Genomic DNA, 16,373 nt, shown 5'->3' with positions numbered 1-16,373 from the left:
CCACATTGCCGCTGGGCATTCTCCGGAGGTGGCTCTGTCCCTCTATTCCTGGCGCCTGCAGTGTCTTATACATTCCAGCCTCTTGATGCTCCTCCTGTCCTACCTGGTCTGTGGGTCAAGCCACAGCCTAGAAATGCACTTCCACAGATGGGCCTTGCAGACCTCTACCTGATCTAGGGTCTGTGTCTTATGCCTAGAAGAGGTGAGCTGTCCAGGGGGCCTGGCTTCTGCAGGAACTTCAGTCCCACAGCCAGGCCTCAAGCTCTCCTGATCTGGCTTTATACTCTTACCGACCGTCCCATTCCCCCCTACTTTAGCGCTCTAGCATCGCTTACCTGTCAGACAGAAGCCCCTGCATGTGGGCACGTGGGCTCATCGTAGGCCGGGGGCAGCTGGGATGTCCTGAGAAGGCACTCGTTTTTAGGCAAGTACGTTTAGTAAGCTTCCTGTCCTGCCCTCGGGCCTCTCATCTTTTCCAAAGAACTGTACTTCCCCACACTATACTGGTGTGTGGCAAGTGTGTGTCCAAGAAGAGAAACTAACTCTCTGCAGTGGGAAGGCCTCATGCAGCATGGGATGCAGTGGGGTGTGCAAGGCTGAGTGTGCAGGGGGCATCCTGTCTCACCAAGGCTTCCTCTTTGGCAGTGACCCGCCATAATCACCTCAAGGACTTCATGCTGGTGGTGTCCATCGTTATTGGTGTGGGCGGCTGCTGGTTCGCCTACATCCAGAACCGCTACTCAAAGGAGCACATGAAGAAGATGATGAAGGATCTGGAGGGGTTACACCGAGCTGAGCAGAGTCTGCACGACCTTCAGGAAAGGTAAGGCCCTTCCCCTTCCCCACAGCCATGGGGCTGCCAGCTCTCGGGAGCCTCCTGTTTCCACCTGGGCTGTGGGCGGTCTCACCCCAAGATATGCTGACATGGCTGCCGAGGCTGTGCCTACTTCCAGAACTGCTTTGGGAGGGTAGAGACCTGCCACTGCTGTTGTGCAGGCAGATACTCCTCCCGAGGGCAGGAGCTTATTTCTGTCAGAGACCTTGAGCTTCCCGGGTTGGATGGCTTGCCTACTCTATCCTTTTTCCTGCATCTGAACTGTTATCCTTCCCATAATTAACTGTTCCTCACTGTTCCCCAAAGCTCACAAATCTGTCTTCCTAATACTTGTCGTTCTTTCTTGTACAGAATCTAAATCTCATAAGTACTCAGTTATTATGTGACTTTGGGTAAATCCCCTTCCTCTTCTGGGACTTAGTTCCTCATCAGTACTAAGAAGGGGTTGAATCAGGAGAACACTAATGGCCTTCTAGCTCTGACAGTCGGATTCTGTTTAAACAAAACATGGCTTAAAGACTATTATTGTAGGAGATCCAGCTGTGAACAGAAGGTGTCAGTCAGTCAGTCCCCCTAAGTACTTTCTGATGTCTAGGAACAAGGTCTGTGCTGGGAATTGTAAGGAATTCACTGCTCCTGGGGCAACAAAGCTCACACACATATGAAGGAGCAGTGAGTACACGCTTAGTGCAGTGACTTGTGTCCTCTGATGGCATGAGGACTCTAAGAACAAGAAGGGCACAGAGGCAGGAGATGAGTAGATATGGACTCCAGAAGTCGACCTTGAAAGATGGGTGGATTTTGGGGTGGGGGGCGGTCCTGGTAGTTAAGGTTGAACATATATAGAGTGAGGCCAGATCCCTGGCACCTTAAGACTCACATGGAGAAGTTTTCGTAAGATGCAAAAGGCAATAGAGCGTTAATGCACGTGTTTGGTGTTGTGCTTTGTTTTGTTGTTGTTTTTTAAAAAAAATTATTCATTTGAGAGAGCAAGAGAGGAGAGCAAGCAGGGGGAGCGGCAGAGGGAGAGGGAGAAGCAGGCTCCCCACTGAGCAGGGAGCTCAATGCTGGGCTCCATCCCACCACCCTGAGATCATGACCTGAGCCGGAGGTGGCCGCTTAACTGGCTGAGCCACCCAGACACCCCAGCTTTGTTTTTGAGAAGAGGAGGGACCTCCTTCAGGACTGTCTTTTAGAAAATTATTCTGGCACCTCAGGGATTCCAGTGGAAGTCTTTCAGGAATCCATGTAAAAGGAAATGACATCTGGCTCTTTTCCGTCTCTTTTAAATGATATTCTTTTCTTTGGAGGGCGGGGAAAGGATTTCTTATGAGCTAGGGATTGTTAGCTGCTTAAATGCATTATCTTTTAATCACCACAACTATGTTAGGTAGGTACTTTTATCATCCCTAGTTTAAAGTTGAAGAGATGAGGGCTCAGAGAGGGTGAGTGCTTTGCTTAGGGTCACATAGCAGGAAGTAGTGAGCCAGGAGTTTGGACAGCCACAGGTGCTGTCTCGGTAAAGGTGGCCCTATCAGATTCATTTCCATGGGTTGGGTTTCTGAGGGGCAAGTGGAGTTTTATCTCTGAGCTGATTCCCGGCTACTTTTCTGGGCCCCTTGGTCCCAGGATCCTTTGCCAACTGGGGGCTAAATGCTGCTGTCTGGGCAGTCCCCATTCTTCATTTGTCTGAAAAGCATGTACTGTTTTCATTCCAAAGCCAAAGAATCCAGGCAGGAGACATTCCAAGTTTGGGGATAAAACTAAGCTCCCAGCCCTCCCCACTCCCCAAGGCCTCCAGAGCTTAATGACCACTGTGGCACTTGGAGGAACGAATGCATATGCACGCCCAGAGACAGGCTTATACACGTGCACCCGCACGTCTTCCTCGGACAGTGTCCAGAGCCCACATGCCTCCTTGTCCCTCCTTCCTCTACTGGCCCTGCGCTGCCAGCCACCACTGAGCTTTTATTTTTTTAACAGAGTTTCTGATACTTTGGGGGAATAAATGTAATGCCACATGTGCATTCCAGGTAGGATTTCATGGGGTTTCAAGATAATTCTTTGAGGCAGGGATTTTGATTCCTGTTTAGAAATGAAGAAACAGGCCTGGTGCAAGGAACGGACTTGCCGTAGTCCTACAGCTACTGACAGCCTGAGCCTGCAGCCAGGTTGCCTCAGTCTCTTACTTGTGAGGCTGAATGACCGCGGCCTTCAGGATGCTCAGGCTTCTGTGGAGTCTTGACTGCACGTGTATTTGCTCATTTCTGTGCCCACTGGTACTTACGATCTTAATCACTACCAGATCTCATTAGGACTGTAAAAGGGGGTCAAGTTTTTTGATTCTACTTTAAAGGAGCTCCTTTCAGCTGGACAAGACTGACAGGTCATAGGTTTTCCTGAAGAGGCTGCTCCTCGGTGAAGAACTGAATCCCTAATGGTGTAATTCCAGGCGGTTGGGTTGAAGAATACGGTAAAGGAGGGTATTCAGCAAGGGAAGCAGAGGGGGCAGGAAATGGCGCCTCGGGTTTGATTTCAGCTGTGCCTCTCGCGCCACCTGGTGTTTACCTTGAAGAGACCCAACCTCCCTTGCTCTCCAGGAACGGAGTGAGCAGAAGACTGTAGTTTGTCGGCGGGAAGCTTGCGGCCTGGATCTTCCCCTTTGTCCCTGTTGGTCCCACGACCTCGTTTGTGGCTCCAGCCACTGACAAATCTGGACTTGGCAGTTGTTAGAGGTTGAGTTCTGTCTTCAGACATCTGTTCTGTCTCTGCCTCTTCCATTTCACCTGCTTGATTAACTCAGTGGTCGGTGCTCTTTTCTGAGGGCTCCTTTTGTTCTGTAGCTTATCCAGCTGTACCTCATGTCTAAGCCATAGATCTCTATCTTCTTCATCATCTTTTCCTCTCCTGCCCTGGTCTCCTGTCACTTGGTATTTCTTACTAAGGTAGGAAGACCCGACTGTGGCCAAGTCCTTGCCTTCTTCCAGAGGGATTAACAAACTCTTTCTCTTTCTTCTGGGTCTACCCCAGGCCTCACCTTCCCTGACTCCTCTCAGCCAGAATTGATCACTCCATCCTTTGGGCTCATGCAACAGCTTGTATGCCTCTCTCTCATAGAACTTGTCACACTGTGTATAGTTACCTGTTTACTTGTCTATATTGGCCAGGCCCTGAGCTTCCCAGTGGCAGGGGCAATTTTCTTATTCATCTCCATGGATCTGGGACTTAATGCAGGGCTTGTCATTCAGTAGATTCTTGGAAGTGTTTGCTGAAGGAATGGGTGAATGAATGGGTGGATTAACATAGATATGTAGAGGAAGGAAGGGAGGAAGGAAGGAGGCTGGGTGGTTTTGTCAGGGAACAGAGGGAATGTGTGGGTGGGTATAAAGGTATATTTTCATTATAACTCAGTCCTTGAGATCTTACCACCATGGAAGATATTCAGAAAGGAAACTCAGGCCTGAGGGCAGCAGGGGATCTCCCAAGTCCTGCCCAGCCCCTTTCGCATGAATTTCATTTTTTTTCTGCCTCTGGGAACAGGTACTTAGGACTCCAAGAGTTGCTGCTCAATTCCTTTCTTGTCTTCCCTAAATATCCCCACAGCCACCACCCCAGTCATATCTCAACCACTGCGCTTTCTCTGGATCTTTGGCCTAGCTTGCAGGGTATTCTACATTTGCTGAACCTTCCAGACAGCCCCAGGATAAGGGGAGTAACTATGGGATTTGGAGTCATACAGATTGGAATTCTAGTCTCAGTTCTACCTGCAATTACTTTCCATTTCTAAGTCTTAAATATGGACCTGTCCTAAGCTGCTAATGGTACAATATTTAATTGTCTGAAGGGAGGACACATGGAAATACCCTGTAAACTAGTAGTTGTTGGGATCTTAGTATGTGAGGCACCTCAGAGGAGGGATTCACATACCCAGGAACCTAGCTTGATTACTGGCAGCAAAATGATGGCCAACATAAGAGAAATGGTTGCCACTATGTTTCCTTTTGGCCCTGAGCTAACTCACAGCCAGTCAACAAAATAAGGAGAATATATTCTCAGTGCCAGAGCCCTCATTTTCCTCTTTGATGCCACGACTCGTGGCATATTGGCTGGCACCCTTGCCTGGCCTTCTCCAGCTCCCCGCATCGCCCCCAGGCTGCACAAGGCCCAAGAGGAGCACCGCACAGTGGAGGTGGAGAAGGTCCATCTGGAGAAGAAGCTGCGTGATGAGATCAACCTTGCCAAGCAGGAAGCCCAGCGGCTGAAGGAGCTGCGGGAGGGTACTGAAAATGAGCGGAGCCGCCAAAAATATGCTGAGGAGGAGCTGGAGCAGGTAGGAGATTGTACAAATTCCTGGGCGTCTTGGGGGGTGAAGGGGGGAAATGTGTAGAGGCCAGAAGCCTGGCTGGAATGTTTCATGAGGGAGGACTTTGCAATCTGGCTTAAACGATACCTTCAAGAGTTGCTAGAGTCTTACCAATACGAGTAGTGGAAAAGTTGCAAAAGAAATAGTCAAAGAATAGGGGATAACAGGTGTATTTAATTTAATTTAATTTATTTATTTGACACAGAGCAGGGGAAGCAGGCAGAGGAAGGGGAAGAGGCAGGCTCCCTGCTGAGCAAGGGAGTCCCAAGTGGGGCTCAATGTGGGGCTTGATGTGGAACTTGATCCCAGGACCCTGGGACCATGACCTGAGCTGAAGGCAGACCCTTAACAACTGAGCCACCCAGGTGCCCTGGGGATAATAGATGTTAACAGATATTTTTTTCTTTTTTTAATTGAAGTATTTACATAAAGTGTACAAATCATAAATATACAGCTGGAAAGCTTTTACTTGAGCACGTACCTGTATAACTGCCATCCAGATCAAGACACAGAATACCCTTTTTTTTTTTTAAAGATTTTATTAATTTGGGGGGAACTGGAGCTGTGGAGGGAGGGGCAGAGGGAGAGGGAGAAGCAGACTCCCCGCTGAGTAGGACCCAGGATCATGACCTAAGCTGAAGGCAGATGCTTAACTGACTGAGCCACCCAGGTGCTCCCAGAATGTATTTTAAGCACCCCAGAAGTCTCACTTTTGCTTCCCCCAACCTCCCCCATCAGTATTCTATTAGAAGGTAACTGCGGTTATAATCTCTAAACCAGATTTGTTTTACCCGATTTTGAACTTCATATAAATGGCATTATATATATTTTTCTTCATGCTTGGTTTCTTTCACTCAGACATAACATAACGTAACACTACATGTTACTGCATGTAGTGGTAGTTGGTTTATTCGTATTGCTAAGTAATAATTCATGGCATGAGAATATTCGAAATTATTTATCCATTCTCCATTTGGTAGACGTTTGGGTTGTTTGCAGTTCTTTTTTTTCCCCTCTCCTTTTCTGAATGACACTGCTATGAACTTCCTTGCACATGTCTCTTGATGAGCATAAGCACTTACTTCTGTTGGATATAATAGAGAATTTATATATTTAGCTTTATTAGAAATGGCCAGTTTTCGAAAAATGGTTGGACTAGTTTGTACTAGCACCAGCAAAGTGTGAGAATTCTAGTTGAGCCACAACCTAAAAACCTTGTTAGTTTTAGGCTTTTTAATTTTACACATTTTTAAAAAGATTTTTAATTTTTATTTTATTTATTTATTTGACAGAGAGAGAGAGAGATCACAAGTAGGCAGAGAGAGGCAGGCAGAGAGAGAGGGGGGAAGTAGGCTCCCTGCTGAGCAGAGCCTGATGCAGGGCTCGATTTCAGGACCTGGGTTTATGACCTGAGCCGAAGGTAGTGCTTAACCAACTGAGCCACCCAGGTGCCCCAATTTTACATATTCTGGTGTATCTGATGTAGTGATATTTCATTGTGACTTTAATATTCATTTTCCTAATGACTAATAATAAGAAACACCTTTTCATAAATTTATTGACCATTTTGTTTGGAATCTCTTTTGTGCTGCCTTCTTCTCCTTCTTTTTTTTTTTTTTTTTTTTTTGGGGGGGGTCTCTCCTTAATGGATTTGTAAGAGTTGTTTATATTTTCTGAATGCAAGTCTCGTTGTCTGTATATATGTATTGCAAATATTTTCCCAGCCTGTAGTTTGTTTGTTTGTTTTGCTCTCTTAATATTGTCTTTTAATGAACAGGTCTTGATTTTAATGAAGTCCAATTTAGTCAATCTTTTTTTTAAACAATTGGTACTTTTTGTAGCCTGTTTAAGAAATCTTTCCCATCCACAGGATATTTTTCCAAATATTCTACTGGAAGTATTATTGTTTTACTTTTCACATTTAGGTTTTTAGTTTATTTTGAATTAGTTTTTGTGTATGGCATGAAGTAGGAAGTCAAGATTCTTTTTTTTTTTCAGGTAGATACTTTATTATATTGTCCACTTGTCCGTCTTTCTACCACATTATCTTCTACTAAGGCTTGATATTGCTAGTAAGTTCTCCAGCTTTATTCTTCAAGGTGGCCTTCGCTCTTCTAGGTTTTTTGCATTTCCATAATTAGCTTGTCACTCTACTGCTTTTCCCTACTTCCCCCCAAAAGCCTTGCTGGGATTTTTATAGTTTTTGCTTTGAATCTATAGATCAATGTTAGAGAAAATTGACATTTAATTTTTTATTTTTTAAAGATTTATTTACTTATTTATTTGACAGAGAGCGACTCAGCGAGAGAGGGAACACAAGCAGAGGGAATGGGAGAGGGAGAAGCAGGCTTCCTGACAAGCAGAGAGCTGGATGCGGGGCTTGAAGCAGGGCTCCATCCCAGGGCCCTGGCATCACGACCTGAACCAAAGGCAGACGCTTAATGACTGAGCCACTTAGGTGCCCTGAAAATTGGCATTTTAACCAAACAAGTTTTCCAATCCATGAGCATTGTTTGTCCTGTCACCTATTTAGGTTATTTATTTATTTCTTTGAGAGTGGGAGAAAGAGAGAAAGCTAGAGAGAGAGACAAGCTGGGCGAGTGGCAGAGAGAGAGCTGAGCAGGGAGCCCAATTCGGGGCTCCATCCCAGGACTGTGGGACCATGATGCGAGTCAAAGGCAGGCACTTAACCCACCAAGCCACCCAGGTGCCCCTACTTAGGTCTTTTAAAATTTCTCTCAGATGTTTTGTAGTTTTCAGTGTAGACATCTTACACTTTGAAAATTTTTTTTAACTTGCTCTTATTTTTCTAGCCTCTTTTTTTTTTAAGATTTTATTTTTTTTTAAGGGTTTTATTTATTTACTCGACAGACAGAGATCACAAGTAGGCAGAGAGACAGGCAGAGAGAGAGAGGAGGAAACAGGCTCCCTGCTAAGCAGAGAGCCCAATGCGGGGCTCAATCCCAGGACTCCAGGATCATGACCTGAGCCAAAGGCAGAGGCTCAACCCACTGAGCCACCCAGGCACCCTAAGATTTTATTTTTAAGCAATCTTTATACCCAACTTGGAACTCAAACTCATGACCATTGAGATCAAGAGTTGCCTGTTCCACTGACTGAGCCAGCTTGGTGCCTCTTATTTTTCTAGCTTTTTTTTCACCCTAGCTTTTTGAGGTGGAAGATTTTATTGATTTTAAACCTTTAATCTTTTCCAACACAGGCATTTAGAGCTGTAAATTTCCAGGTCGCCACTGCCTTAGCTGCTGCTGAGTTCTGGTATTTCATATTTTCATTATCACTCAGTTTAAAAGATTTTCTAATTTTTATTGCATTTTTTTAGGGGGAGTCCATAGTTATTTAGAGTAAATATGTGGCCTAATTTTCACACACTTGGGAACTTTTCTAGTTCTTTCTCATTGATTTCTAATTTGATTTTGCTGTGGTCAGAGAACACATACTATATGTTTTCAATTATTTCAGATGTGTTGAGACTTGTTTTAGGTAAACTGACTAAACAATACAATTGGAAGGCAAAGAGTTGTCAGAATGGATAAAAATAAAAAACCCAGGTATGTGCTGTTGACAAGAAATACACTTGAAGGATACAAAATGGTTCAAAGTAAAAGGATGAGCAAAGATAAACGATACAAACACAGAAGAAACCAAATCAGGAGTAGCTATATTAGTATCAGACAAAGCAGGCTTTAGGGCAGGAAGTATTACTGGAGACAAAAATCATAAATGTGTGAATCCAACAGTAACACATAACAACACTCGATTTGCATACATCTAACAATATAGTTAAAATATATCTAAAGCAAAAGTTGAAGAACTAAAAGGGTAATAGACACATTTATAATCAAAGTTAGAGACTGTAAAGCACCGCTGTCCATAATAAGCAGCCCAAAATATTATTTTTGGATGTAGGATGTATGGGTGTAAGACACTTAAACATGATTATCAGTTTGCCCTTATGGACACATAACAGAGTATTTTGCCCGACAGCCGCAGGGTGCACCTGCTCTTTGGCGTTTGTCTAGTGCTTCTGTTCCATTTCCTCCTCTCCTGGGGATCCAGTCTTCATGCGAGACCTTTTCATTGGACTCCACTTGTCTCTTATGCTTACTTAGTTGTGTCTTTTTTTTTCTCTCTCTCTCTCTCTCTCTCTATGCTTTGGTTTGGTTACTTTCTATTGATTTATCTTTGATTCCCCAGTCTTGTATTCTGCTGGAACATTGTGGTGTTTAACCCATCATTCAGTGGGATCCTACTCCCAGATACTGTAGTTTTCAGATCTAGAATGCTCAATTTACCCTCTTTTAGATTCCAGTTTCCTGCCCAGAATTTCTGTCTTTTCAACTATTGTGTCCATCTTTTCTATATTTTCTTGAAGATTTCATAGTTATTTTAAAGTCCTTTTGTGGTAACTCTCACACTTAGATCACTTATGAGCCTGCCTATTTTTCCTCTTAATTATTGGTTATATTTTCCTGCCTCTTCTCATGTCTAGCAATTTATTTTCATTAAATGCTGAACAGTGTGTATAAAACAATAACAGAGGCCCCAGATGATTTTGTCCTCCATCAAATAGAGACACCTCCCATCTCCTTTCCTCTGTTAGGTACATAGGGTGAGCATCTCATCACCTCAGGCCAATCAGAAATTGAGCCGTGTTGGAACTGGGTTGTAGTTTTAGTAGGACTTGGTCTAGCACACATTTGTCCCAGTTTCTCTGCCATGTCCCTTCCTTTTTCTTGAGAGCTGGTGGATTTCTTTCTCCTGAACCCAGGAGAGATTCATGTCTGTCACTGGGAGGATTTTAATTTATCTCATTGGCCTCCTGCTCGTCACAGCTTCACAATTTTGAAGCTCTCTTGAGGGGAGGACTAGCAGTGTGTTTGAGCCTTCCTTCCTTCCTGCAATATTTTGTTTCCCAAGTATTATGAAATTATGGGAGATTTTAGTCCATCCTTTGGCCTAGCTATGTGTTCTTCTGCACAGCCCCAGAGCTTGGTAAATGTTCATTGAAGAAAATAGCATGTATGTTTGGGACATCTCCGTTTCCAATCTGTCATATCAGTACCATACTACCAACAAAAGCTAGGCTGGTTTTTCTGGGCCCTGGTGGAGTCCCACTGCCTTGGCCAAGCCCAGTTATCAGCTCTCACCCAGAACTATCAAAAGCCTCCAGGGAAGAAAATGGCTGACAGCTGTGAACTTGCCTTAGAAAGGCTTTTTCTCCCTCTCTGGATTTTTAGTTCATTTAGTCCAGTGGTTCTCAAACTTTTTGGTCTCAGGACCCTTTTACTCTTAAAAATTATTGAGGACCTCAAAGAACACTTTTAAAGGGGAAATATGTTGCTATGTACCCAGTTAGAACTGAGAAAATTAAAAAAAATATTTACTAAAATATTTACTAATTTGGGAGTGCCTGACTGACTCAGTCAGAAGAGCTTGCAACTCTTGATCTCAAAGTCATGAGTTTGAGTCCCATGTTGGGTGTAGAGATTACAAATAATCTGGGTGGCTCAGTGGATTGGGCCACTGCCTTCGGCTCGGGTCATGATCTCAGGGTCCTGGGATCGAGCCCCGCGTCGGGCTCTCTGCTCCGCAGGGAGCCTGCTTCCTCCTCTCTCTCTGCCTGCCTCTCTGCCTAGTTGTGATTTCTCTCTGTTAAATAAATAAAATATTTAAAAAAAAAAAAATACTAATTCTGGAACGCCCGGGTGGCTCAGTTGTTAAGCGTCTGCCTTCAGCTCAGGTCATGATCCCAGGGTCCTGGGATCGAGTCCCACATTGGGCTCCCTGCTCAGCAGGAAGCCTGCTTCTCCCTCTTCCACTACCCCTGCTTGTGTTCCCTCTCTGGCTGTGTCTCCTCTCTCTGTCAAATAAATAGATAAAATCTTTTATACTAATTCATTTAAAATAAGTATATTAAACTCCTTACATATTAACACAAATAACATTTTTGAAAAATTACTGCATTTTTCAAAATAAAAAATTAAGAATTTTTTTTTTTTTACAATTTTGCAACTATTTTTAATGTGTGGCTTAATGGGCTACTGGATTCTTAAATTGTATTTCTAGTCAATCTGTTTTGATATTACTCATGTAACCTCTGGAGAAATCCATAGTCATTGTGAGAGAAAGGGAGTGAAAAAGGTAGGTAAATAATGTCATTTTATTAAAAATTATATATAAATTATAAAAATACATATAAATATATAATTATTTATAATTCATAATATTTATAAAATAATTAATATTATATATAATATATAATGTAATATTATATATAATATATAATGTAATATATAATATATATAAATATATAATATTATAAAATAATTTATAACATTTATAAAATAAATATATATATATAAATTATAAAAATAATTTTATTATAAAATTAGTATTATTATAAAAATAGTTTGGTCTTACAGATGCTCTGAAAGGATGTGCTCAAAGATCCCTGGATCCTACTTTGAGAACCATAGACCTAGTCTTACTGCTTCTGTTGCCCTCTGATATCTTTGAATTTTCATAATTATAATAATTTGTCTTTCGAGACATCCTGTGGGGAAGTGGGAGCCCGGTGTGACCCTGTAAAGCAATGGCCAGTGGTTATTAGCTTTGCTGCATATTAGAACACTGCGAGAGCATTCGAAATTTTTGATACCCAGACCAAGCACCCCCAGATCAGTGAAATCTGGGTGTGGGTCCAGATTTCAGTATTTTTAAAGTTCCCCATGTGATTCTGGTGTGTGACAGGTTAAGAACCGCAGCCACAGAATAAAAGAATACTCTCACTTGCCACAGCCCTTCTCTCTGGGCATTTATTCCTTGTGTGTGGCAAGATGTGTCTGTCTCTGTCTCCTAACTCCGCACTCCCATTTCCATTTCCCTGTTTGTATTTCTCTCATTAAATAGTTTTGAGCCTGTTAGGCCGGCCTTTCCTGACTGTGGCAGTTCCGTCTATTTGCTCTTTTTCCTCTTCTCTTCCTGTTCTCCCCTTAGCTTTTCCCATTCCTTTCACTCCTTTCAAGGTGGAACTGGATCACACATTTTCAGACTTGGTTTATTAGACTCTGAGGTATCTGTTCTTCATTTTATTTTATTTAAAAAAAAATTTATCTATTTATTAGAGAGAGAGAAACAGTAAGAGAGAGCATGAGAGGGGAGAAGCAGATTCCCTGTGGAGCTGGGAGCCCAATGCGGGACTCGATCCCAGGTCTCTGGGATCATGACCTGAGCCACCCAGGCACCCATCTGTTCTTCATTTTAAATCTACAAAGCCAGGAGTAAGTTGTATATAGTTTCTTTTTCAAGGATTAAAAGCCCTGTGAAGATTGGTCTTCTCATTGGCTGTCTAAGGAATAAAGGTGTTCTCTCCTTAGCTGAGGCCTCCCAGTCTATTGTAGGCCATGGAGAGAACCTCAGGCCTGCCCTGGGGTACTTGCCCCATTGGCTGAAGTTGGGCATAATAAGCCTGTTCTCAATCCCCTTTCTCTGGGATTCTGACCAGCTAAAGTTCAGTGTATACTATAGCCTGGGGAAGATAGCTGGAATCCAGTGTAGATAATGTCTGTGTAATCTCAGACCTTTCAGGTTCAGTGCTTTGTGACCGTCTGCTTCGTTGTCTGCTCCTTGCTTGAGAAGTCAGTGAGATTTCTGCTTACACATTGGTTCTTTCATGTCTAGGCCTCCTTTGGCAACATCCGTGTTAAAAGTAAGTGTGATTGTTGTCTATTCACTTTGTAGAGGGTGCCCTTCAAAGTCTACCAGCCCTGCTCAATGGGAGAATCATACGCCAAGCCTCTGGGCTACAGGAGACTTTGGAGAGCATTCAGGCCAACCCCCTTCCAGAGTAGCAATCATTTTTTTTTTTTTTTAAAGATTTTATTTATTTATTTCACAGAGATCACAAGTAGGCAGAAAGGCAGGCAGAGAGAGAGGGAGAAGCAGACTCCCTGCTGAGCAGACAGCCAGATTCAGGGCTCGATCCCAGGACCTTGGGATCCTGACCTAAGCCGAAGACAGAGGCTTTAACCCACTGAGCCACCCAGGTGCCCCGGGAGTAGCAATCATTTTTAAGGTCTCTCTGACCTGAGCTGTTTGCATACCTCCTCCTGAGATCACCCTTCACTTATGGTTTGGATTTTCGAGGGGAAAAAAATCCTTCCTCACACAAAATTGAGATCTGCAGGACCAGCTGAGTGACAGACCAGGGACAAGAACCACATTTCCAGATTCCCAGTCGAGTGCTTTTTCTGCCACATTGTGTTGTCATGAGGTCTAAACACAGACCCCGACTCCCAGAAAGAAGATGATTCACTAAGCTGACCTGTGCCTCAAGAGAGCCGGGAGGATTGCTGAGTTTGGCTGTGCCCTGGGAGGGACAACTCATTGTGTGGGCAAACAGTGCTCTAGTCCAGGCAACAGAAAAATCTCAATTTGAGATCTGACCTTGAGTAGGTGACTGTCCCCTGAGCTTGTGTCCTTGTAGTTATAAAATACAAGCCTCTTGAGAGCCTTGAAAGCTCCATGAGCTAGCAGGTGAGAACTCTGAACTCGTTGGTATCAGACAGAAGACTGGAGGGGTCTTGGCAGCAGTAAATGGGTCACACCTCTTGGCTGCACAGGTCCGGGAGGCCCTGAGGAAAGCTGAGAAGGAACTGGAATCACATAGCTCGTGGTATGCTCCAGAGGCCCTTCAGAAGTGGTTGCAGCTGACCCATGAGGTGGAGGTGCAGTACTATAACATCAAGAAGCAAAACGCCGAGAAGCAGCTGCTGGTGGCCAAGGAGGGGGTGAGATGCGCCCTCCTGTCCTCTGTGCTCCTGGCCTGCTCCCTTCCCCTGCCCTTCCTCCTCTCTCCATCCCTCCTGTGGGACCAGGAGGTATCCTGGTGCTGAGTTCTTTTTCTTTTCCTGATATATAGTTCCTGATGATGTCCTCAAGTTTCTGGAGGAGGGAATGAGGGTATGGGTGTGCTCCTACCTGCCTTCTGGAAAGAGGAAGCCGGTGGAGCCGGTAGAGGGAAGGCTCTGTCAGCCCCGGCCTGCCATGGGCCAGAGCACTCGTGGGGTTGGGGGTCCTCCTGCTTCTCTCATTGCCTCCATATTCTTCCTTCCTCACTCTACACCCTTCCCTTGCCTTCCTTTTCCTTCTTCTCTTCCTTTCTCTCGTGCAGCCCAAGCTGTGCTAGGAGGAGGAGGGGGACCCCACCACAGAAAGGCACTTCTCATTTCCAGTCTCTAATCCCTGCTCTGTTTAAGCTGAGGACCTCATCTTTGCAGGCTGAGAAGATAAAAAAGAAGAGAAACACACTCTTTGGTACCTTCCACGTGGCCCACAGCTCTTCTCTGGATGATGTGGATCACAAAATCCTGACTGCCAAGTGAGTAGCACCTGCTGCCTGGCTCCAGTGACATCCACCCAGCCTCCGAGCTGGGGGAGGGCAAAGTCCCCACCGCAGCTGTACTTCTTCTCTGGTGGAGGAGCAGCGCTGGTCTCCCACCCCGGCCTTTACCTGGCTCCCACCTTGCCCTTCTGTGTCTGACTTAACTGCGGTTCTGACCTGCACCCCCACCCCCACCCTGCGTGCTCCTCTGAGAGGCCTCATTCCTGCTGGGGCCCCCAGGTGCCCATGGCTTCACTTGTCTCCCCGTGCTCCAGGCAGGCTCTGAGCGAGGTGACAGCAGCACTGCGGGAGCGCCTGCACCGCTGGCAGCAGATTGAGATCCTCTGTGGCTTCCAGATTGTCAACAACCCCGGCATTCACTCCCTGGTGGCTGCTCTCAACATAGACCCCAGCTGGATGGGCAGCTCGCGCCCCAACCCCACCCACTTCATCATGACCGACGACGTGGACGACATGGATGAGGAGATTGTGTCACCCTTGTCCATGCAGTGTAGGTGACCTCCTGACTGTGGGGGAGGGAAGGGGCCTCTGAGGCAGGGTCCGAGAACTGTTGGCCATAGGGCTGAAACAGCTTCTGGGGCAGACGCCGAGAGGGCACAGTCAGTGGTCAGTGCGGGGTCGTGGTTCCGAAGCCCAGCTCACGTTCGCTAGCCCTCTGTAGTGGTGCTCTTGGTGGGGTTCCCTCACTGTATGTTCTGTCTGCCCTTCGGGGGCCGTGTGTTCAGTGTGTCTCCTTCACTCTGTGTTTTCCAAATCCCTTTATCCTCCTCTCTCTTCCCCATATGCCTTCATAAAAACGGTCTCCTGTGGTGGTTTATAATATAAAAATGATATTCATTTTTGCCTTCCGAGTGCTTTTGTGTTTTCATTTTTATATTATTTATTCTTAATTGCTAAAGGGGGTGAGTGGGATGATATCTTTTTTCTCTCTGCCTTTTTGTGTGAGGCCCCATGAAGCAGTCCTCCCTTAAAGAGACATAGCCCTGAATCCTCCAAGCCAGAAAGACGTTCTTGTCCTGGAGGGATCTCCTGCACAAGCATGTCTGGCTTTCCACCTGAATTCTTGGACCTCTGCACCCTTTCCTGGGCCTTCCCTCCCCCTCTTCTCCCCTCCAGTGGTGAGAGCTGAGTAGAGCAAAGTCAAAGAGACAACACTGTGTGGGAAAACGTCTGCAAATGAGGGGCTGACCTCTGAGTGGCCTGGTTGAAATTTTCTTTGGACCAGGGGCGATTTTAAGGAAAAGCTGTGGTCCTGGGCCCATATGCCATGGGGCTGGCTTAAGGGCTCAGTTTCAGAAAGCCAGTTTCTTTCATCAGGCTGGATTCCAGCTCCAGACAGGATTTGTTTGTAAATTTGTTCAGCAATAGGTTGCCTGTGGCCAGACTGTGTTGTCATAGCGATGTGATATCCTATTAGGGCTTTAATCAAAGTCCCAGCAAGACCGGGATCACTGGCAGGCTGGTCTTGATCCTAAAGGCTGTTCCATGAAGTGGGAGGGAACTTCATTAGCTCTGAGCCATCTACCCCTTGCCCCTGGCCCTCCCCTGATCCCATTGAAGGGTGGGCTGAAGCCCTCTGTAAATTAGATTCTCTTCTCCTTTTGGCCTGGCTGTTGGACCCTAGATGCTGCCTGGCTGATGGGGCGTAGGTTCAGTGACCGCTCTCTCTGCTCAACATCCGGCGGCTCGGATGATCAGTCCCTCTGGAAATACCCGGGTTTGAGGAGCCCCTTTGGGGCTTTTGTTTTTCC

The 16,373-nt window shown here is 45.4% G+C and overlaps 1 protein-coding gene across 4 annotated transcripts in view; it reads left to right on the top strand.

Annotated features, from left to right (window-relative positions):
• Positions 1 to 16,373, top strand: part of STIM1 (stromal interaction molecule 1) — a 188,997-nt gene that overhangs the window by 164,347 nt on the left and 8,277 nt on the right. For 2 of the 4 annotated variants that reach the window (XM_046017699.1, XM_046017702.1), the window contains exons 6-11: positions 646 to 823; positions 4,988 to 5,165; positions 13,841 to 14,008; positions 14,498 to 14,598; positions 14,877 to 15,112; positions 16,247 to 16,339. In XM_046017699.1, the coding sequence (XP_045873655.1) occupies positions 646 to 823; positions 4,988 to 5,165; positions 13,841 to 14,008; positions 14,498 to 14,598; positions 14,877 to 15,112; positions 16,247 to 16,339 (954 nt within the window). The remainder of the gene's footprint in view (positions 1 to 645; positions 824 to 4,987; positions 5,166 to 13,840; positions 14,009 to 14,497; positions 14,599 to 14,876; positions 15,113 to 16,246; positions 16,340 to 16,373) is intronic. The other 2 variants (XM_046017701.1, XM_046017703.1) reach the window with 1 other exon arrangement.

The sequence above is a fragment of the Meles meles genome, chromosome 8, assembly GCF_922984935.1.
Source record: "Meles meles chromosome 8, mMelMel3.1 paternal haplotype, whole genome shotgun sequence".
Lineage (NCBI taxonomy): Eukaryota > Metazoa > Chordata > Mammalia > Carnivora > Mustelidae > Meles > Meles meles.
Note: the sequence above shows the minus strand (reverse complement) of the source record. Positions and strands in the feature narration are given on the sequence as shown.